The sequence below is a fragment of the Coregonus lavaretus genome (assembly GCF_964263955.1).
Source record: "Coregonus lavaretus genome assembly, chromosome: 8".
Taxonomy (NCBI): domain Eukaryota; kingdom Metazoa; phylum Chordata; class Actinopteri; order Salmoniformes; family Salmonidae; genus Coregonus; species Coregonus lavaretus.
The window spans coordinates 9,520,178-9,543,783 of record NC_139995.1 but is presented as its reverse complement, the minus strand read 5'-3'; the positions used below and the strand labels follow the sequence as shown (position 1 = coordinate 9,543,783).

Sequence of the window (23,606 nt, the reverse complement as noted above, 5' to 3'; positions counted from 1 at the left end):
GGGGATCGAACCCACTACCTTGGCGTTACAAGCGCCGTGCTCTACCAGCTGAGCTACAGAAAGTGGATACTCATGGATGCGCATCGCAATTGTAAAATGTCAACACAATTGGAGACACCACGTCATTTTTGGAGACATGTTATTGACAGTAAACTATTGTAGATGCGACCGCTAACTAAATAAAACATTTTAGCTGGCTAGCTAATCATCTTAGCTAAATGTGGGGCAAACAATTCAGTTATTTACCGTTAATTTGAGGGATTGGGGTGAAAGAAATCGAGTTACATAGTGATACTTTACGATATACTGTATTGACAATATCGCAATATTTTAGCGCTAGTTGGCTGTACCTGCACCAAAACACCATTATTGTTCCTTCATAGCTTGTTCTCAATCTTTTCACATTGGGAGCCAATTTGTTTTCAGCACTTTTATTTCCATGACTGATCAAAACTCGTTCTCATGGCTTTCTGATCCCTCTGCAACAGACATATGGTGCGCAATAAAATCACAGTATCGAATCGCAATACGTATAGAATCATGAGACTCGCAATGCATATATCTTATCGTGAGGTTCCTGGCAATTCCCAGCCCAAGTTCATTTGCCACAACAAATCTCTTCGCTAGCAAACGCGATGTCTTCTCCAAAACGGCAATGTGTCTCCAGCAATGTTTACTTTTTTGACGTTCTATGGCATCTCCACTTTCCAAGCATATATGACCACATGTAATATTTTGGTAAGTGATGCAAATAGTGAACTATGTAGGGCCAGGATGTAAAATATATGTAGCTGCAGCAATTTCTCTTATCTGATATGGTAAGTAATGGGGCTTAATGTATAGCTCCCTAAGAGTTTGACGAACGGGTCCGTGCACGCGATTCCAGATATCTTTACCTCTGAATAAACTGCCTTTATTATACCATATCCACCCTGTCCAAAGTCTCTACTTGGTCTCAGTTCTCCAGTAAACTTGTGATTATCAACACTAACCTCATCGTTGTGGCGGCGGACAGCTAGCCTGTATCCCTCATCCAGTTGAGTGGCAATGTTATTTTTTCGTTCGTACCAATTTTTTGAAAATCCTCGGGTGTAGGACTTTCCGCCTTTAGTAGAAACCTGTTGAATTATTAAATTTGGTCTGGGAGGTCCTAATTGTTTCGTTGCCAATTTATCTTCATTTGTTCGCCGACAAAAAGGAACTTCTTTCAAAGACACAATCCGCTCTTTTCTTAGTTACGTTCATGGTTACGTTACGTATGACGAAAGCGCGTAAGTGCAAGCCCTCAGACACCCATAGAGATTGTATTGAAAGCTCTGAAATTTGAAAAAAATAGATTTTACATGGGAGTCTATGACAGACTTCTGGGCGATTTTCAACCTGACTGAAATCGCCCCAAAAGGGGGGGTGGCCATTTGAAGCAATTGGACATTTAGTGGCAGTGTGGCACTGTGGCAGATCAGACGTCTAGATTACAACACTGATAACTACTGTTGCCGTGATATAATTGATTAGAAAAAAAATCCCTTCCTTTTCCCGTTTGGCAGTGCGTCGCCCATATCGCCCTATTGAACAGGCCGCCCCTGGTGCCAAGAACCCTAAGGTTCTTCAAAGAACTTTGAAGATCTTAGAAGAACCCATCATTTTTTTAGTGTATGTGAAGTCTGACAAATGTGTTTGAAACATGAGAATGTAAATTCCAGACAGTAAGGGGCAACGGAGCTGACATCAGGTGAACAGGATTTCATGACTGATTATTTTATGAGGTAGTGTGGTGAGCAATGCGCACATGTGATGAGAAACCTTGGCAGGGATCTTAAGACTTGTCTTACCTTCCCAAGCTATTGCCTAGGCTTAAACTCAGTGTGTTAACATAGGCCGGGATTCAATCCAAGGTGTCGGGGGAAAGCGCTGTTGACAATGCATCTTTTAAAGGTAATGTTCCTGACATTTACAGAGATCGTATTCACGGTAAAACGCTGCAGATGCCGGCTCAATTGGAAAATAGCAATAAATGTCAAGCACTGTACAACGCGCGTTGGATTGAATCCCAGCCATAGTCTCAAAGTCTCGATACACGCAGACGACTCCCGTTACCCACTCGGTCAAACAAGGACGGTTCTGCTCCACCTGAATAACAGCTGGTGATGCAGCAGACATACACTGGGCCTGGTCTACTCTCATGACCTCACTTTGCTTTGTTTCACTCAAGCTGCCTGTCTTGTCTGGTCATGCTGTGGTTGGTATGGGGCATAGGGTGTAAATTGTTCTGTGGGCAGATTACCAGCATATGTCTTTCACCCACTATTCATGCTACTTAACTGATTCACAGTTCTGGAATTAGCAGACGGTATTTAGCTCCTGCTTTAAATTATGTTCAGCTTATAAAGGCTTCATAATACCTTCATAAGCACAACATCAACGTGTTACGGATACAGGTATCCTGTATGTGTATTTGTGTTTTTCCTCTCCTTCTGCCCTATTCACAGGTGTCCCTTGTGTTCCTGTTTGGTGGTCGTTGGCGTGTCCCACCTGTCAGTCATCAGTTCATCTGCTGATTACTGAGGTGGACCAATCAGTGGACACTCCTCCTGATTGCACCACCTGTTTCAGTTTTTTCATTACCCAATCACATCACACATCCCCTGGTTTAAAAACCCAGTAATTTGTGTTTCTCAAGGAAACTATTTTTTCATGCTTTCTCACACATTAGGCTACACAGACCTTTTTGATAGACAGACTACCTTCATTCCTTTGTTCCTTCATACACCACATAGTCATAGCCCATACATCTCACTCTGTCCTGTTCCATGTGGGTATGTATTACTGTGGTGTCTTGTTTGCTATTGCCTAGTCACTCGTTTTCTGTTTAGTCCCTATTTACCTATGTTGTTTGTTTGTGCCTGGGAAAAGGGGATTTTTAGCAAGTCGCCCTTGGGCATACACTACCCGTAGGAAATCTTTGTCTAAAAACACTATTTAGACCTTATAGTTAGTTGCAAGCTAGCGGTTCTTGTGGCAGGCAGGATCAGGTTAGGGGTTTTTGAATTTATTATTTCATTCCTTGGGTCCAGCTCAACCCCTTTTCCCCAAACCATTTACCGTTGTGTAAGCAGTGCTTATGTCATATTTGACATAGTGGGTTATGTCACATTTGACATGGGTGGTTATGTCACACAGTTATGCCACATTTATGAACCCCTTTATAGAGCCTGACATATGGTTATAGATGATTTGTGACATTTATGTAGTGTTTATGAAGGCTTTATGAAGCCTTTATAAGCTGCACATCATTTAAAGCGAGACAGGTGTTTGTATAGTAACAAAAAACAATTGTGTGGTTCCTTTGAATTTATAGATTTGTGGACATGTTTTATTAAAATAAACTATAGGGAATGTATAGGGAATGGCGGTGGGTAATGTTTGACCTTTTAGCTTGAGATATATTAATTTGCGTACAGCTCATCTTGCTGATGACTATTCCCACCAAAGAACACGATAGCTACTATCTCACATGGTGTACAAGTACAAAAACGGAGTGTGAAACAATGCAGGATGATGCAGACTAGGCACTGGCAGCCAGGATGTCAATTATGGCCATCAAGGAAGGTGTGGTTGGTATTTTAATGCCCATGGCATTAATCGTCATTAAAGTAGATACCTCAGGTTCCCAGAGTCATGGGTACAGTCACAAAGACATGAGGCAGAGGGAGCGCAATGTACAGTCTGGATCTTGTGAAGCGCCACCCTGTGACATCATTCTTCCACCTCCAGTGTTTCATTGTCTAATTATGAACTAGGCAGTATATTTAACTGGCAGAAAATGAATGGCGGCAGACTGTACATTGTGCTCCCTCTGCCTCATGTCTTTGTGACTGTACCCATGCATTTAGCTAACCCTAACGGTTACCTTTAAGCTACCTTTAAGCTACAACCCTTAGTTGAAACAATAACAAAGTGGTCGCCACGCTTCTGTTTTGGTAAAAAGCTGAGGAATGGGCCTGGAGAAATAAACCAATCTCAAAATCATAGACCGAGCTATGGATGCAAAGACTGACTATCCATTATATCAAAATTACAGTTTTAACCATGTTTTGAGGCTATACAGTGTTTGTTTACATTTACATAGTTTACAAACATTGAAGTAAAACAAGCTCATATTTTAGGTTCTCGTGAGGCAAGTCCAAAAGTTGATGTAGCAACTAAGGACACTAGCTTTAACCACACTAAAACTATACCTATGCTTAATTTCAGTTTCATGTTTTATTAGTCATATGTACGGGATGCACATGGTATACATCGTCCAACGAAATGCTTACTTGCAGATTCCTTCTCGACAAAGCAACAATAAAAAATTATCAAAGATAAGAATAGGAACATAGAGTAAATGTCTCAGTAGAATAGAATAAACATTTGAGCATAAGTATAATACAGGAAGGCACAATTTATAGTCCAATATTTACATTTGTATTGGGGATGGGGGGCAGTGTATAAACGGAGTATTATAATAAGAGTGTCACGAGTGTCAGTGTAATGCGGTGGGTCGAAGTCAGGCGCAGGACACAGAACTCAATGAAAATGTACTTTACTGGTAAGTAAAGAAACCAATACAAAATACCTCCACACAGGAAGGAACAAACCCGCTCAACAAACGACATACGAAACGAAAAACAAACACACACAAAACACAATGGGAGCCACCGGGTTAAATAGGGAAGGAGTAATTACAGGATGGGAAACAGGTGTGTGACAATCAGACAACAACAGGTAGAACATAGAAACGTAGAACATAGATCAGCAGTAGCTAGTATTCCGGTGACGACGAACGCCGAAGCCTGCCCGAGCAAGGAGGAGGGGCAGCCTCGGCAGAATCTGTGACAAAGAGTCTGGTAGCAGCAGCTGTGATGTGTGTGTAGCATGAACATATACAGTGCCTTCAAAAAGTATTCATACCCCTTGACTTATTCCATATTTTGTTGTGTTAAAGCCTGAATTCAAAATAAATTCAAAAAACAAAATGTTCACCCATCTACACACAATACCCCATATTTTCAAAGTGAAAACATGTTTTAGACATTTTTGCAACATCTAATTTACATAATTATTCCCATCCATGAGTGAATACTTTGTAGAAGCACCTTTGGCAGTGATTACAGCTGTGAGTCTTTCTGGGTAAGTCTCTAAGAGCTTTCCACACCTGGATTGTGCAACATTTGTCCATTATTCATTTTAGAATTCTTCAAGGTCTGTCAAATTGATTGTTGATCATTGCTAAAGACAATTTTCAGGTCTTGCCATAGATTTTCAAGTAGATTTAAGTCAAAACTAACTTGGCCACTCAGGAACATTCACTGTCATCTTGGTAAGCAAATGCAGTATAGATATGGCCTTGTGTTTTAGGTTATTGTCCTGCTAAAAGGTGAATTCATCTCCCAGTGTCTGGTGGAAAGCAGACTGAACCAGGTTTTCCTCTAGGATTTTGCCTGTGCTTAGCTCCATTCCATTTTTTTTTTCATACTGAAAAACTCCCCAGTCCTTAACGATTACAAGCATACCCATAACACAATGCTTCCACCCCCATGCTTGAAAATATGGAGATGTGTTGTATTGTATTTTCCCCAAACGTAACACTTTGTATTCAAGAAAAAAAAGTTAATTGATTTGCAGTATTACTTTAGTGCCTTGTTGCAAACAGGATGTGTGTTTTGGAATATTTGTATTATGTACAGGCTTCTTTCTTTTCACTCTGTCATTTAGATTAGTACTGTGGAGTAACTACAATGTTTTTCATCCATCCTCAGTTTTCTTCTATCACAGCCATTCAACTCTGTAACTGTTTTAAAGTCTCCATTGGCCTCATGGTGAAATCCCTGAGCGGTTTCCTTCCTGTCAGGCAACTGAGTTAGGAAGGACGCCTGTATATTTGTAGTGACTGGGTGTATTGATACGCCATCCAAAGTGTTTAATAACTTTACCATGCTCAAAGGGATATTCAATATCTGCTTTTTAAAATGTGTTTTACCCATTTACTAATAGCTGCCCTTTGCGAGGCATTGGAAAACCTCCCTGGTCTTTGTGGTTGAATCTGTGTTTGAAATTCACTGCTCAACTAAGGATACTTACAGATAATTGCATGTGTGGGGTACAGAGATGAGGCAGTCATTCAAAAATCATGTTAAACACTATTATTGGACACAGACTGAATCCATGCAACTTATTATGTGACTTAAGAAAACGTTTACTCCTGAACTTATTTAGGCTTGCCAATACAAAGGGATTGAATACTTATTGACTCAAGACATTTCAAGTTGTCATTTTTTATGAATTTCTAAAAATGTCTAAAAACGTAATTCCACTTTGACATTATGGGATGAATCAATTTTAAATTCAGGCCGTAACACAATAACATGTAGAAAAATTCAAGGGGTGTGAATACTTTCTGAAGGCACAGTGTGTGTGTGTGTGCATGTCTGTGTCGATGTGTGCATCTGTGCCAAGGTGCGGAGAATTAGAGCAGGTGGTCAGTCCAGTTCAAGTGTTCAGCAGTCTGATGGCTTGTAGATAGAAACGGTCTCTGAGCCTGTTGGTATCAGGCCTCACACTGCGATACCATCTGCCCAACGGTAAGAGAGAGAACAGCTCGTGGCTGGGGTGTGTGGGGTCCTTGATGATGCTGCATGCCTTTCTCAGTCACTGTTTCGAGTAGATGTCCTGAATGGGTGGGAGCACAGCCCCAGTGATATACTGGGCCATTTTCACCATCCGACTAGATGCCCTTGCGGTCGTGGACGGAGCAATTCCCATACCAGGCCGTGATGCAATCGGTCAGGACACTCTCGATGGTGCATTGATAGTATTTGGAGCGAAACCGGGGCGGCATGCCACATTTTTTCAGCCGTCTTAGGAAGTAGAGACGCTGTTGCACCCTCTTGACAAGAGTGGTGGTGTTGTTGGTCTATGTCAAGTCCTCTGTGATGTGGATGCAGAGGAACTTAAAACGTGTGACTCTACTGCAGTCCCATTGATGTGGATCGGGGCATGTTCCCTCCTCTGCTTCCTGAAGTCAACAATCAACTCCTTTGTTTTGCTGACATTGAGGGAGAGGTTGTTGTCATGAAACCACAATGCTAGTTCACTTACCTCCTCCCTATAGGCTGACTCTGTATTGTTGGTTATCAGGCCTATCAGGTGGTGTCGTCAGTAAACTTTTTGATGGAGTTTGTGTTGTGCAAAGCCACACAGTCGTGGGTGAACAGAGAACAGAGAGTACAGCAGAGGACTGAGGACACAGCCCTGGGGGGCCCCTGCGCTCAGAGTCGGTGTGGAGGAGGAGCTGTTGCCAATCCTCACAGTACCCTTAAAGGGGCAATCAGCAGTTGACTTATACATTAATTATTTATTTTCATGAGCTTAGTTCAACTGTCGTACCCCATTAGTTAAAACTATAATGTTGATATCATGGATGGCCAGTCCTTGCATCCATAGCTCTGTCTATGAATATGAGAGTTGTTATATTTCCCCATTCCCATTCCTCAGCTTTTACCAAAACAGTGGTGGGGAATATGCTTTGTTATTGTTTCAACTGCTGATTGCCGCTTTAAATTGCCAATCTGCTTTTGCTACATCCTTTTTTGGACTTATAAATGAAATATTGGCAGGAATAACCTTTGTTGTTGTTTCAACTGCTAATTACCCACTTAACCTTAACCCTCATTTCTACATCTGACTTTATTTCATATGTGTATCAGGGTGAATGTTTAGAATATTGAGGTTATGTGTCTTTACTGAAAGGATAAGAGATTTAAAAGGGATAAAGTTGTCATAACAATGTTCAACATTTTGTTTCCTCCCTTGCAACTCAAGAAAGGTTACCTTCTTAGTCATCTATGTTGTTGCTCGTCATATTTGAGGAGAGAGACTTCCAAACATATTTTTTGGGTTTATTATGATACATTCTTCCCTAAAAATAACAATCCACATAAGTTACTTCCAAATATGTTTTCAGAAAAATATTCCATATGTCACACAAGTCTTCCTTGTCTGTAGAGTACCAGGATGTACCTCGGGCAAGGTGGTATGAATGGAATGGACTCCTGTGGTCTCAATTCTGATCTGCAACACTATTTCCTCAAGCCCCGTTTGCTCCTGGTCCCCTTGGTACTGAGAAGAGAGACAAGGTTAGCACTGTTATATCAACCAGGCCACCCACCAGCCAAGAAGACAATACGTTTTTTGTTTTTTACAACCAAATCTCTATTTTTGATGTAAATGGCATGTTATAGAAATTATTGCAACCAATAGAATGTTATGTATATGGGTGATACAACCATCCCAGCTCTGCAGATTTTGCTGCGAAGAGACAATCATTTGATCACTTGTTTTGGTACTGCCCATTTGTATATAGCTTGTTTTTGGTCGCAGGTTCAGGAATGGCTGAAGAATTGCAACATTTACCTGGAGCTAACTGCAAATAGCACTGCTGGGTGACTTGAAAATCCATAGTCAATTGATCAATAATATAATACTTTTAGTAAAATATTAATCTTTAATCTACAATCTGTAGAAACTATGAGAATAGAAAGGTTCAGAACTTTTGTGAAACATTACAGTACAGTTGAAAAATATGGCAATTAGAAAATAAAACTGGATGGTTTTCAGAGATCGATAGGAGGGGGTGAGGGTAGCTGAAGGGTGGGACTAAAAACAAACAAAAAAGATAACTAATGCAAAATATACTGTGTCATAAAATGTATATAGTATATAGGCCCTGTGTAGCTCAGTTGGTAGAGCATGGCGCTTGCAACGCCAGGGTTGTGGGTTCGGTTCCCACGGGGGGGCAGTATAAAAAATGTAAGCACTCACTAACTGTAAGTCGCTCTGGATAAGAGCGTCTGCTAAATGACTAAAATGTAATGTAAATATGTCTCCAAGTGAATTCACACTCAAGCCACATAATTACATTGCTTGAGAGGTTGGCACTGCAAGGTATGAGTGGGAAACCCAGTACAATACCAATAGGTAAACCCAATAGGGAGACAAAGAATTCAGAAAACAAACATCTTACCAAGTGTTTTGGCTTTATTGTCCTAAGGCAATTGGTTTACCCTTCTCAGATATACTGCTATACTATACAAACATGGGTACTGTATCGTATAGTAGTAAGTATGAAGAATCGGCACAACCATGGTGGTCTGATCTCCGAGATGCATGTACCACTGACACGGAACAGCTTACAAGGGGAGACATCACACTTCTCCTATGCATTATCTACGGTACCTGCCATGCCTTCTACTCCTGAATATGTTACCTTCATTCTAACCTTTGAATGAAGCCATGAAGCCATGTTCAGTGTTTGTATGTGAGTAAGCCCCCAGGCATGTGTAGCATGGTGCAGATCATGTCCCCATACCCTGGCAGTGGTTGTTTGAATGTGATGCCCCTTTAGAGAGAAGCCAGTAAAGGCTGCTGAAAGCAATGTGTCATGGGACAGGGATTAAGCAAATTCATAGAGCTTGACTCTTCCACTGAGAATAACTGCATAGTCATTTTATGTTGCTACTCTGGTGAGTGATCTTTTTGCTTTATGCTGACAACCAGCCCATTACGCCACATTGCAACATGTACTATGCCACAATGTGTGATTTCAGCATTCGGTTGTTTAAGACAATATTGATAGTATTGATTAACACCCAGATTGAAGTGGGATTAAGTCTGGCAAATTGGTGCAGGTCTGAAACCATTGAAATAGCCATTTAATTTACTTATGATTCCAACAGTGTGGGGCCCGCAGCCTTATGATAGCTGTTTCATGTCCTTAGTACACGTACTGACGTGCTCAGGCTAGTTTACTAGAGCCTGGTAACTAAACTGTCAGATCAGACCCAAATATAGTGCCTTCAGATAACCTACATGAGGTATCTGAAGGTAGGTCTGGCATGTTTAGAATACCAGTGTTACGTCTTCTGTATTTTATTGTGGGGCGTATTACTAGTGGTGACCTCACAGGTAGATGTGGGTCCTTTCAGCTGTTGCGGTTCCATTATGTCCCCTGTGTGTGTGTGTGTGTGTGTGTGTTGACGTGCATGCTTGCATTTGTTGTTTTGGTTGTTCAGGCGCCCTATAGGCTGCTCTCTTCTGAGACCCTTTTCTTTAATTAACACCCAGGCCTTTGTTGTCTGGATCCCGGTGAGCCGGGTGTGCCACAGCGCCAGCCCCTCTCAGCCCCTCTCAGCCCCTCTCAGCCCCAGGGTCAGTTTGCAGCTGTTAGGAGAGTCACTTCAAACAACTGGCAACGGGCAGAGGGTGGAGGGGATGGAAAGACAGGAGGGGGAAGAAACTTGATTAGGCTCAAGGTGAGCCTCTACATTGGGACGGCTTATCAGTCTTAGCAGGGTATTATCATCGGCTGCAACACTGCTGGAAGAAAACTAGGCAAATTATCGGGAGTTCAGAAATTATAAATACGATTGAAATTAGGATTCTTGGAATGTGTTGTGTATGTTTAGGAAGCATATAGAAGTGGAGGCTTCTCAGAGGAGGAAGGGGGGACCATCATACTAAGTGAATTTCAGGAAAATGTAAATAGTGAAACATTAAAAAAGTTATCCTTTAAAGATAAAACTATACTAAATATATGAATGTCACCAAATAACTGATTAAAACACACTGTTTTGCAATGAAGGTCTACAGTAGCCTCAACAGCACCATAGTGTAGCCGGAGGACAGCTATTTTCCGTCCTCTTCTGGGTACATTGACTTTAATACAAAACCTACGAGGCTCATGGTTCTCATTCCCTTCCTGTCACACCCTGATCTGTTTCACCTGTCTTTGTGATTGTCTCCACCCCCCTCCAGGTGTCGCCCATCTTCCCCATTATCCCCAGTGTATTTATACCTGTGTTCTCTGTTTGGCTGTTGCCGGTTCGTTTTGTTTCGTCAAGCCTACCAGCGGTTTTCCCCTTGCTCCTGTCTTTTCTAAAGTTCCTGTTTTCTAGTTTGTACCTTGTCCTGTACCTTGTCCGCCGTCCTGTACCTTGTCCCATCACACTGGATTACTGACCTCTGCCTGCCCTGACCCTGAGATTGCTTGCCGTTCTGTACCTTTTGGACTCTGATCTGGATTACTGACCTCTGCCTGCCCTTGACCTGTCATTTTGCCTGCCCCCTGTTCTAGTAATACACTTTTGTTACTTCGACACTGTCTGCATCTAGGTCTTCCCTAAAACGTGATAGTGCGAACTGGCCCTGACCGACCCAGCAGACTCAGACCAGCTCCACAATGCTGTCTCCCTGCAAGGAGCCGCCATTGGACGACACGAGGAGTTACTGCAATGTCTAATGGAGGGACTCCATACCCTGGCAGAACGTCATGACCAGGCGTTCGAGACTTTGCTGAAGCAATTCCGCAGATTCCCCATTGGGCAGCGGGTCACACCCCCCTACCCCAGTGTCCCGAGAACACCACTTACCTCCTCCGGAGCGCTACGCTGGAGATTCCGGAACCTGTCAGGCTTTTCTCTCCCAGTGCTCCCTCATTTTCGAGCTGCAGCCTTCTTCGTTCCCCTCGTACCGCTCAAGGATAGCGTACATCATAACGCTGATGTCCAGGAGGGCACTCGCCTGGGCTACGGCGGTGTGGGAGCAACAGTCCACCGTCTGCCTCAGTCTAGAGGAGTTTGTGGCGGAAGTTCGGAAGCTACGTCAAGACTCCCGTAGTGTGGCAGACTACGCAGTGTATTTTCGCACGTTGGCGGCTGAGAGTGCCTAGAACCGGGAAGCATTGTTCGACATGTTCCTTCACGGATTATCGGAGGTGGTCAAAGATGAGATTGCAGCCCGGGAGCTGCCCATGGACCTTGACTCCCTCATTGACTTGACCATCCGGATCGATGGGTGGCTTCGAGAATGTAAGAGGGAGACGGAATCTGTGCCCTGTCGCTCTCGTTCGCCCTCAATTCCCACCTCGCCTCCGAAGAATCCCGGAGACCCCCGAAGTCTACATGTCCGAGTGAACCCGACGTCAACCGAGTTCTCTCAGGAATCACCTAGGGCTGCCGACTCGACTCCTTCGGAGTCCAGACACCTGGGCAGGGCTAGATTGACTCTGGCTGAGCGCTTACGCCGACTCCACACCCAGAGCTGTCTATATTGTGGAGCTACGGGACATTTCATAGCTACCTGCCCATTAAAAAAACAGGCTCATCAAGAAGGGGCGAGTACTCTGGTGGGATTATGCAGAACCTTTCCTCTCCCCTTACTCGCACCCCTTTCCATGCCATCCTGCTGTGGGGTAACCAGTTGAAATCTCTCCGGGTACTCATCGACTCTGGGGCCGATGAGAGTATTTTGGACGCTACCCTGGGGTCCGAGCTGGGCATCCCCACTCAGCCCCTCTCCATTCCCATGGATGTTAGAGCGCTGGACGGGCGCTCTATAGGCCGGGTCACTCCCAATACCACTCCCATCAACCTACGAGTGTCAGGGAACCACAGAGAGGCAATCCAATTCATGCTGATTAAGTCTCCTCAGGTTCCTGTGGTATTTGGATTCTCTTGGCTCCAGCAACATAATCCCATCATAGACTGGACTATGGGTGCCATTATGGGCTGGAGCCATTCTGCCACACCTATTGTATGAAGTCCGCGTAGCCTGGCCTGGGATGTCTTCCTGTGGGCTCGGAAGTTGCCCCGGACCTCTCCGCCATTCCCGCGGAGTACCAGGCCCTCCGGGAGGTGTTCAGTAAGGCCCGGGCCACTTCGCTTCCACCGCACCGACCCTATAACTGCGGGATTTACCTTCTCCCAGGCACCACTCCGCCCCGGGATGACAGTACTCTCTGTCGGGTCCGGAGACCAAGGCGATGGAGACCTATAGTGGGGGCTGTCCTGTCCCAATGTTCTGCCCTGGACCTCAAGTTACATCCCTGCGACTTCTTCTCCCATCGCCTCAACACCACAGAGAGGAACTACAATGTGGGGAATCGTGAGCTTCACACGGTTAAGATGGCATTGGAGGAGTGGAGGCACTGGCTGGAGGGGGCGAAACATCCGTTCTTTGTGTGGACCGACCACAAGAACCTGGAATATCTCCGCACCGCTAAACGTCTCAATTCCAGGCAAGCTAAGTGGGCCCTGCTCTTCACCTAGTTCAACTTCTCCCTCTCCAACCAACCAGGATCCAAGAACAAAAAGCCGGATGCGCTGTCACGCCGCTATAGCCCTGCGGCTACACCCTCGGACCCCGAAACCATCCTTCCCACCTTGTGTCTGGCGACGGCACTCAGCTGGGGAATAGGGAAGCAGGTCCATGAGGCGCAACGTTCCCAGCCGAACCCCAGGGGGCGGCCTAGATAACCAGATGTTTGTATCCTGACGCTGTCTGCTCCTCGGTCCTGGAATGGGCCCACTCCTTCAGGCTTGCCTGCCACTGTGCTCCTGTCAGACCCTGGCCTTTGTGCGACAACACTTTTGGTGACCTACCATGGTCCCGGATGTCTATGCGTTCGTTGCCGTCTGTACATAGAACAAGACTCCTCGGCAAGCTCCGGCTGGTCTTCTTCAACCACTGCCTGTCCCTCACCGTCCCTGGTCTCACATACTCCATCTGATGGCAACACCGGCATCCTGACAGTTGTGAACCGGTTTTCCAAAGCCACCCACTTCATTCCTCTCCCCAAGCTACCCTCTACCAAAGAGACGGCCCAGCTCATGGTGTAGCACATCTTCTGGATCCATCTTCCGCGTCCCGGTTCTGGAAGGCATTCTGCACGCTCATTAGGTTGTCAGGCAGCCTGTCCTCCGGGTTCCACCCCCAGTCCAACGGCCAGTCGGAGCGAGCTAACCAAGACTTGGAAACAACTCTTCGCTGCCTGGTCTCCGCAAACCCCACCACCTGGAGCCAGCAACTAGTGTGGATCGAATACGCCTGCAACATCCTTCCTTGCTCTGCCACAGGTCTCTCGCCCTTTGAGTGTTCCCTGGGCTATCAGCCCATGCTCTTCTCTGAGCAAGAGGAAGAGGTTGGCATACCTTAGCCCAGATGTTTATCCGCCGCTGTCGTCGTCCCTGGAAGAGAGCCCAGTCTGCCCTTCTCAAGACAACCTCCAGGTATCGACAACAAGCAGACCGCCACCAGTCCGGTCTCGGGCAGAAGGTATGGCTGTCCACCCGGGATCTGCCCCTCTGGGTGGAGTCCTGCAAACTTTCCCCCAGTTTATCGGCCATTTCCGTCAACATTTGACCTCGGGGAAGGGGATTCCAGTACCTGTTTGACTGGGATGGTTATGGCCCGGAGGAGAGGTGCTGGGTCCCCGCTAGGGCACCCCGGTCAACCAGGTATGCACCCAGGTAGGACGCCAGATGGCGCCCCTAGAGGGGGGGGGTACTGTCACACCCTGATCTGTTTCACCTGTCTTTGTGTTTGTCTCCACCCCTATCCAGGTGTTGCACATCTTCCCCATTATCCCCAGTGTATTTATACCTGTGTTCTCTGTTTGGCTGTTGCCGGTTCGTTTTGTTCGTCAAGGCTACCATTGTTTTTCCCCTTGCTCCTTTCTTTTCTAAAGTTCCTGTTTTCTAGTTTTCCCGGTTTTGACCATTCTGCCTGCCCTGACCCTGAGCCTGCCTGCCGTCCTGTACCTTGTCCCACCACGCTGGATTACTGACCTCTGCCTGCCCTGACCCTGAGCCTGCCTGCCGTCCTGTACCTTGTCCCACCACGCTGGATTACTGACCTCTGCCTGCCCTGACCCTGAGCCTGCCTGCCGTCCTGTACCTTGTCCCACCACGCTGGATTACTGACCTCTGCCTACCCTGACCCTGAGACTGCCTGCCGTCCTGTACCTTGTCCCACCACGCTGGATTACTGACCTCTGCCTGCCCTGACCCTGAGCCTGCCTGCCGTCCTGTACCTTGTCCCACCACGCTGGATTACTGACCTCTGCCTGCCCTGACCCTGAGACTGCCTGCCGTCCTGTACCTTGTCCCACCACGCTGGATTACTGACCTCTGCCTGCCCTGACCCTGAGCCTGCCTGCCGTCCTGTACCTTGTCCCACCACGCTGGATTACTGACCTCTGCCTGCCCTGACCCTGAGCCTGCCTGCCGTCCTGTACCTTGTCCCACCACGCTGGATTACTGACCTCTGCCTGCCCTGACCCTGAGACTGCTTGCCATACTGTACCTTTTGGACTCTGATCTGGATTACTAACCTCTGCCTGCCCCTCTGTTTTGCCTGCCCCCTGTTCTAGTAATAAACTTTTGTTACTTCAACACTGTCTGCATCTGGGTTTTCCCTAAAACGTGATAATTCCATAGACTTACACAGTAATTATGACGACTTCTGGAGGATGGCCTCCAACCTATGAGAGCTTTTGCAGTATGAACTGACATGTTGTCCATCTAATCAAAGGATCAGAGAATGAATCTAGTGCTGAAAGCATAAGCTACAGCTGGCTAGCACTGCAGTGAATAAAGTGTGGTGAGTAGTTGACTCAAAGAGAGAGAAAGACAATAGTTGAACTGTTTTGAACAAATTAATTTCTAAAAAATTAAGGAGAAGCAGTTTTCCTTTCACTTACTTATAATGCAGCTAATTTAGCCTACTCAACAACCTGACTCAAACAGAGAGGAATGCTATTCATGACAGCTAGCTGGCTAAGGCTATCCAATACTGCAACTCTTCCAAGTCAAGGTAAGTTTCAGTTTTATACATTTATTTCCCCGGGGCCCTCCAGTGTAATTGCTAAACTGCTTGCTGTACACTGTAAAATGGAACGAAATGGGGAGAGGACCTACCTTTGTCCAATAGAAACTCTTGTTTTAGTTTTCCATTTTGTAACTGTTCAGATGTATCATTACTCCCCAGATCAGCTAGATGCAGGCAAGACTGTGCGGTATTGAATGTGTCACTATCTGTCACCTTGAAGACCCCAATTTGTCTTTTGACCTCCGTTATTCGTTCATTTGTAGGGTAGGTTGTAGCAACCTCATGATCGGCATAGGGCAAATTGAAGTATCATGTAGTAGCCTAAACCTATCAATGTTACATTGAGCTGGGTGAATGGAATATGAATGACAGTCATCCAATATGCTATAATAGAAATAAGGCCATGCTCCTCCCTAACTTTGAATGACACCGACCGCCACTGGTATCTAGGTCATGTCTTTTGTACTTACACTTTCTGATGATCGCTGACTCGATTCCTGAGTACGGTGACCTATATAAATTAGAGTTTTGACAGTAAATACAATCATCTACACACACCACATGTTAATGTTTTTAAATGCATGTACATTTGAACGTTTTTAATTAACATATGTCTTTATATTTCTCTTGGATCACAGCCAATTGACTTTTCTATGCCTCCCTGTCAAGTCCATTGAGATATAGTTTCCAGATCTTGGGTGAACTCTAGTTATAAAGAGGGTGAGGTTTTGTGGTATTGTGTACAGCGCCTTCCAAAAGTATTCATCCCCCTTGGGGTTTTTCCTATTTTGTTGCATTACAACCTGTAATTGCACCCTCAAGTTTTCTGTATTTTTTTGGTCTTATTTCTTGTTTGTTTCACAAGAAAAAATATTTTGCATCTTCAAAGTGGTAGGCATGATGTGTAAATGAAATGATTTAACCCCCCCCAAAAAAACAATTTTAATTCCAAGTTTTAAGGCAACAAAATAGGAAAAATGCCAAGGGGGGTGAATACTTTTGCATGCCACTGTATGTGTTCATTTATGCAAAAGCAGTATATAAATCTCTACTCATGTCACTTTATCGTACAGGAGGTGTTAGCAAGGCTGTTGTTTATAAAAAAAAAGGCTGTTGTTTATACTTTCACTTTCATGTGAATCATATGCACATATCATTTTTCTTTTCAGTTTGATACTATAGCCTAGTCTAGAATAAAAAGAAATTGGCATAATCTTACATCATATTTCTGTCGCGAGCATTGGTACTGGAGATCAAATTTCTCTGCCTCAAGTTGATGTATCCACTTCCACAGTTCAGTAGCCTTCTCTCTATTTGAGGGAGACAGTGGAAATAATAGAACATAGGGGAAATGAGGACAAACCTATAATGCTGCTCAGTGGGTAACTGAATATCTGTAGCATAATGAGAGAGTAGTCCTTCATCTGGTTAGGGTGAGATTGTAACATAATTCATTATCATATTGTACATTATCACTACATGCCAGTGTAAAGTTCTTCTCAACCTTACCTTAGTTTGTCCTCTTTGAGATGGTCAATATTCAGCTCCTTATGCCGTTCATTTAAGATCGCTCTCTTCTTCTCTCGCTCTGTTTTCTTTCTTGGCCCACCTTTCTTTTCTGTCTGTAGTTACAGTATAACAAGATGTACAGACATTAGCTATACGTTTCACACTGGTAACAATTCAGAAAGACTGGTGCTGTAAGGGTGTTTTAGGATGATTTCTGTCACCTTGTACCCGCTGAACTGCAAGTTGGTGAGGACCTTTTTCTTCTTGGCGTCATCATCTGCTTTCTTCTTAAATTCCTCTTCCTCCTTCCTTGCCTTTTCCTCCTGGAGATGAGAGAAAAATACAACATTACCACAGTTGTTCTACTTTCTACTAATGTACAGTGTTCCATGCCGTCCACTGCCATTCCTTGTGTTGCTCGGGGGATACTCACGTTTATTCTGTTTTGACGCTCCTTTTCTTTCTCCGTTCGGATCCTCACCTGCTCTGCTCTCTCAGACCTGCGTTTATCCTGAGAACCAGAGGCACAGAGGGGATAGTATTAGATTAGTTATAACCCCATCGCACATATATCCCTATTTATGTACCCATGTATCATATCCAAAAGTATTTGACTAGAACTGTATGTGAAGCAACGACAGAGCAAGCAGTAGGCTATCTGAACAAAGAATGATGTAACCGTAGGCTATCTGAACACAGAATTAAGTAACAGTAGGCTATCTGAACAAAGAATGATGTAACAGTAGGCTATCTGAACACAGAATGATGTAACAGTAGGCTATCTGAACATAGCCTACTGTTACATCAATCTATGTTCAGATAGCCTACTGTTACATCAATCTATCTGAACATAGAATGATGTAACAGTATCTCACAATACGATCAGTGAGGTTGATGAGCTCCTCTTCTTCCTTCTTGCGACTCTCAAAATGGGCCTCGATAAGCGTCTGCAGCTCAGTCAGGTCCTTCTCCATACGCTTGCGGTGGATATCCTACAGGCAGGACAGGTTCAAGGGTGAGAGGTCAGAGGTCAGAGGACAGGGTGAGAGGTCATGCAGGGAGGACATGGTTAGTTATTTGAGGTAGAAGTTGCACTTAACCACAGATCTAGGATCAGATAACCCCTACAACCCCATCCTCATATAATTAGGTGATGAAAAAAGATGTCTCTGTTTCAGTGGTTAGGTGCAACTTGATCCTACTCCAGGTCAGTATACAGTGCATTCGGAAATTATTCAGACCCCTTGACTTTTTCCACATTTTGTTACGTTACAGCCTTATTCTAAAATTGATTGAATTATTTATTTTTCTCATCAATCTACACACAATACCCCATAATGACAAAGCGAAAATAGGTATTTTGAAGTGTTAGTAAAAAAACACACAAAAAAACAACGTATTTACATAAATATTAAGACCCTTTGCTATGAGACTCGAAATTGAGCTCAGGTGCATCCTGTTTCCATTGATCATCCTTGAGATGTTTCTACAACTCGATTGGAGTCCATCTGCGGTAAAATCAATTGATTGGACATGATTTGGAAAGGCACACACCTGTCTATATAAGGTCCCACAGTTGACAGTGCATGTCAGAGCAAAAACCAAGCCATGAGGTCGAAGGAATTGTCCGTAGAGCTCCGAGACAAGATTGTGTCGAAGCACTGATCTGGGGAAGGGTACCAAAACATTTCTGCAGCATTGAAGGTCCCCAAGAACACAGTGCCCTCCACCATTCTTAAATGGCAGAAGTTTGGAACCACCAATACTCTTCCTAGAGCTGGCCGCCCGGCCAAACTGAGCAATCGGGGGAGAAGGGCCTTGTTTAGGGAGGTGACCAAGAACCCGATGGTCACTCTGACAGAGCGCCAGAGTTCCTCTGTGGAGATTTGAGAACCTTCCAGAAGAACAACCATCTCTGCAGCACTCCACCAATCAGTTATTTATGGTAGAGTGGCCAGACGGTAGCCATTCCTCAGTAAAAGGCAGATGACAGCCCGCTTGGAGTTTGCCAAAAGGCACCTAAAGACTCTCAGACCATGAGAAACAAGATTCTTCAGTCTGATGAAACCAAGATTGAACTCTTTGGCCTGAATGCCAAACATCACGTCTGGAGGAAACCTGTTACCATCCCTACGGTGAAGCATGGTAGTGGCAGCATCATGCTGTGAGGGTGTTTTTCAGCAGCAGGGACAGGGAGAATAGTCTGGATTGAGGGAGCAAAGTACAGAGAGATCCTTGATGAAAACCTCATCCAGAGCGCTCAGGACCTCAGACTGGGGCGAAGGTTCACCTTCCAACAGGACAACAAACCTAAGCACACAGCCAAGACAATGCAGGAGTGGCTACAGGACAAGTCTCTGAATGTCCTTGAGTGGCCCAGCCAGAGCCCAGACTTGAACACGATCGAACATCTCTGGAGAGACCTGAATATAGCTGTACAGTGACGCTCCCCATCCAACCTGACAGAGCTTGAGAGGATCTGCAGAGAAAAATGGGTTAAACTCCCCACATACAGGTGTGCCAAGCTTGTAGCATCATACCCAATATTTGTTTTTCTAAAAAACAGTTTTTGCTTTTTCATTATGGGGTATTGTGTGTAGACTGATGAGGGAAAAAAACGATTTAATCAATTTTAGAATAAGGCTGTAATGTCACAAAATGTGGAAAAAGTGAAGGGGTCTGAATACTTTCCGAATGCACTGTAGGTCCTTATATTCAGAATACTTGTGCAGATACAGTGAGGCAAACTGACATCAAAGTCCACTTTCTCTCCATCTGGGATTTTGGGAGGTACCAGGCCGGGCATGAAGGCTGGTCTGAGGAGGATACAAAACACAACAGTTTTCTCTTGGATGTGAAATATTTCCTAAACTGAGTTCAGATTATCCATATTAATTTTGATATAGCATACTTACTTTGGTTTAGGTTTTGCCCAACCTTGTTCCCGAATGGGAAAAGGGAGAATTCAGTTAATGACACAATTAAATGTACTTGACAGAACATTGAAAAACTGGTCAATATTTGTTTAACTTTCACACACAAATTACCCCCCCCCCCCCCTTTCATAACCTGGTTTGATTGGTAAGCCTTTACCTACCTCCTTCCTCCTGCTCCTCTTCGGCGTCTGGTAAAAGAAGCCAGAGTCAATACAATGTCAACTATGACAGACGTGAAAAGGTGCCGAGAGGAGCGACTGAAATAGAGCCATGATTAGACCCATGGAAACCCAAGGAGACAGCGGTGCTAAACCAGATTAGAAAAAGGTCTGTGACCTGCTTGATCCATTTAACTTGAACTCAGGTATCCAGAGCCATGGAGAGCTTGAACCCTACTATCCTGTTCCAGCTTGAGAATATACAGAATTGCATTTCACTGAAACAGCCATGCTGTCATGATCAATACACACAGCTGCCAAATGTGTGTGTGTGTGTGTGTGTGTGTATACGGTATGTATAGTTGTTACTGTCAGTGTTATTAGGCTAGCTAGCGTGCATGCACGAGCACAAGCAGTACAACCTTCTACCTCCTCCTCCTCCTCAGCAGCCTCCACCTCCTCCTCCACCTCCTCCTTCACCTCCTCTTCCACTTCGTCTGTTGCAAAGCCAGCGCATATTGTGAGAGCAGAGCAGTCATTCTCAAGCCAAGACACGGGCATACATAGTAGGAATATAAGCAATGGACTAACTAGAAAAGCTATGTAGTAATTTAAGACAGCATTCTATTTTTCTTTTACTCAATGGGATCAAAGTAATTATTTCTGCCAGTTTGTCAACCCTTTTTCTCACACTGTGAATTGACTGAGTGTAACAGACTTTTATTCTCTCATAGGATTGGTGTCCTCGATGTGAGCAGCACTCCAGGTAGAGTGATACAGCTCTCTAAAGCTCTCTCATTGTTGCAGTCAGTGCATTTCATGCCTGAATATCAAAGGTCACCATTAATTCCTCAGTCAGAGTGCCAGTGACAGCACAGCGGTTGGTAACACTAACTCTGTTGCTCCGCTTAGTGGGAAACATGAACCACATCACCAGGAGTGCTATCTTGGCACAACAAACCAAGAGTGGCATTGTGCATCTTTCCCCTAGGGTCCTCTATTCTGGACTACCGGACCCACATAGCACTATAACACCAACTCTAAACTCTCTAACTCCACGTGGGGATGAGACGTGCTGGTTGAAGTCAGGGACAGTCGAAGCCCAACAGCATGGCCACAAGATGGGACAGAAATAGAGATAGGGCCCATGTGTCATCGGTGATGGGTACCCAGGCACCAGCATACCTTTCAAGTAAAATAAATAAAATAAAATAAATCCCCAGGGAACATCCTTAGGAGGGAGACAGAGGCAGGGGAGGGAAGTGGGGTTAGGATGGTCAACCTGAGGGCCAAATACAAAAGTTGTCTGTGTGGCGCAGAAGCTTATACCACAGCAGAAGCTACAGTCCCATGCCTAAAATATGCACTCTAGTGGAGATGCCAGGGGCTTAGTGGATTCCGCCTTTTTGGTGACTCTAGCTGTAGAGGAAGCTGTGGTGTGTAAAAAGGGTAACAAAGTGGCAGAACTAATAATTGCTTCATTGTTTTAATCAGACAATTCAATAATGTCATTATGAATGCAATATAATAGTATTACATTATTGGGTTTTTATAGTAAATAGCCTACTAAATTCACTGGTTCTGTAAGATATTGTTTGTAATACACACCTAAAATATCCTCCTCTCCTTCTGACAACATGCACAGAGAAGGAAGATCATTAGGTACAGTACCAGCATGTGAAAGCAGTACATGAACACAACAGCAGCATGGACAACTATGTAAACAAACAATAATACATATTATAAATCAGTATAAAGTATACTTTACACTATACTGTATTTAGACACTCACATCAGCAATTAGTTATGCCTAGATTATTCTTAAACGTTCTGTATAAATCATATACTGTGTATTGGCAATGGATGAAATAAAGTTCTAAACAGTTTTCACCATCCCCCATGATGAAACTTTGACATACCTATAGCTGCACCTGAGCCCTTACTGCATGAAGTATGTCTCAGGGCAGGTAGCTTAGTGGTTAAGAGCGTTGTGCCAGTAACCGAAAGGTCGCTGGTTCTAATCCCCGAGCCAACTAGGTGAAAAATCTGTCAATGTGCCCTTGAGCAAGGCACTTAACCCTAATTGCTCCTGTAAGTCGCTCTGGATAAGAGCGTCTGCTAAATGACTAAAATGTAAATGTTAATTCACAGTAGGTTTATGAGCATTTAGTTATATTGTTTTTCCCCAAGACAATATTTGAATTGGTGCAATGACTTACGTTCTTGCTCCCTGAAAGAATAACACATACAAATAATTGTGTTATGATCCTATTCCATTATGGAATCATTCACAATCATTGATCTACAAACAAAACAATCGGTAGACAGAATTCAGATGATTCAATTGATGAACTGGTCATTTACTTACTCATTTTCAACCTCTTCTGTGTCTGACATCTTTAGAATTTACCTGTGTAAATGTGTGTGGAGTACCATAGAAAAATCAACAGCAAATATTCCCTGTTATCCATAGAATGTATAGTATTTCATATTATTTAACATAATATACCACATATAAGCAATAGAGACAAAGAGTTACATTGTTTCCCCATAGAAACGTATTCTGTATGTAAACACACAACATGCAGACTTACCCAGAGGGGTGCAGTGTCGCCTTGAGATGGGGAGACAATGTGGGATTGTATTGTATACCAGTCTCTGTTTGAGCCATACGCTTTTAAACCCGGTTGAGGATCACATGGCCCTCTCTGGCTGTGTCTACAATGGGTGGGCAGATACCCGCTAACAGATGGTAGCCAGCATCACATACAATGAGTAAACAAGTGTTCTCCGTGGGCTTCACTTCAGTCTATTTTTACATAGAGAAGCTGACTGGTACTGGACAACCCTAGATACTCCCAAATAGGGATGAATCTCAGGTTTGGCAGGGAAAGGGAAGGATTAAGTGTATGCCCCCCTACATGCACGAATGTACAAAAGCATGCACACCCTCCCACACAAATGTATGCTTACCATGTTATGTTGACCTCTAAGTTCACGTTGCCCACACACACACACAGAACAGCATTTGAACAGGACCATCTTAACATCTTACCCCAGAGCAAAGTCTGACATCACTTTACAAATATGTGTCAACATTAGGCTATCTCTGACCACGGACCTGAGTTACTGCAGGGCCACTTCCTGGTTAGGTCACCAGATACACTATTAGGTGCTATGTACAGTGAGGGAAAACATTTATTTGATCCCATGCTGATTTTGTACGTTTACCCACTGACAAAGACATGATCAGTCTATAATTTTAATTGTAGGTTTATTTGAACAGTGAGAGACAGAA

The 23,606-nt window shown here is 44.2% G+C and overlaps 1 protein-coding gene across 1 annotated transcript; it reads right to left on the bottom strand.

Moving 5' to 3' along the window:
• Positions 1 to 7,936: 7,936 nt before the first annotated feature.
• On the bottom strand, positions 7,937 to 21,997 carry LOC311133629 (troponin T, cardiac muscle-like). Its single transcript, XM_084167147.1, has 11 exons — positions 21,917 to 21,997; positions 20,312 to 20,338; positions 20,130 to 20,151; positions 19,967 to 20,030; positions 18,090 to 18,206; positions 17,648 to 17,725; positions 17,436 to 17,537; positions 17,215 to 17,327; positions 16,925 to 17,015; positions 16,176 to 16,216; positions 7,937 to 8,160 (listed from the first exon to the last, which is right to left on the bottom strand). Exons 1-11 carry the CDS (start codon positions 21,945 to 21,947, stop codon positions 8,121 to 8,123), a joined length of 726 nt encoding a protein of 241 aa, XP_084023273.1. The 5' UTR covers positions 21,948 to 21,997; the 3' UTR covers positions 7,937 to 8,120.
• Positions 21,998 to 23,606: the final 1,609 nt, after the last annotated feature.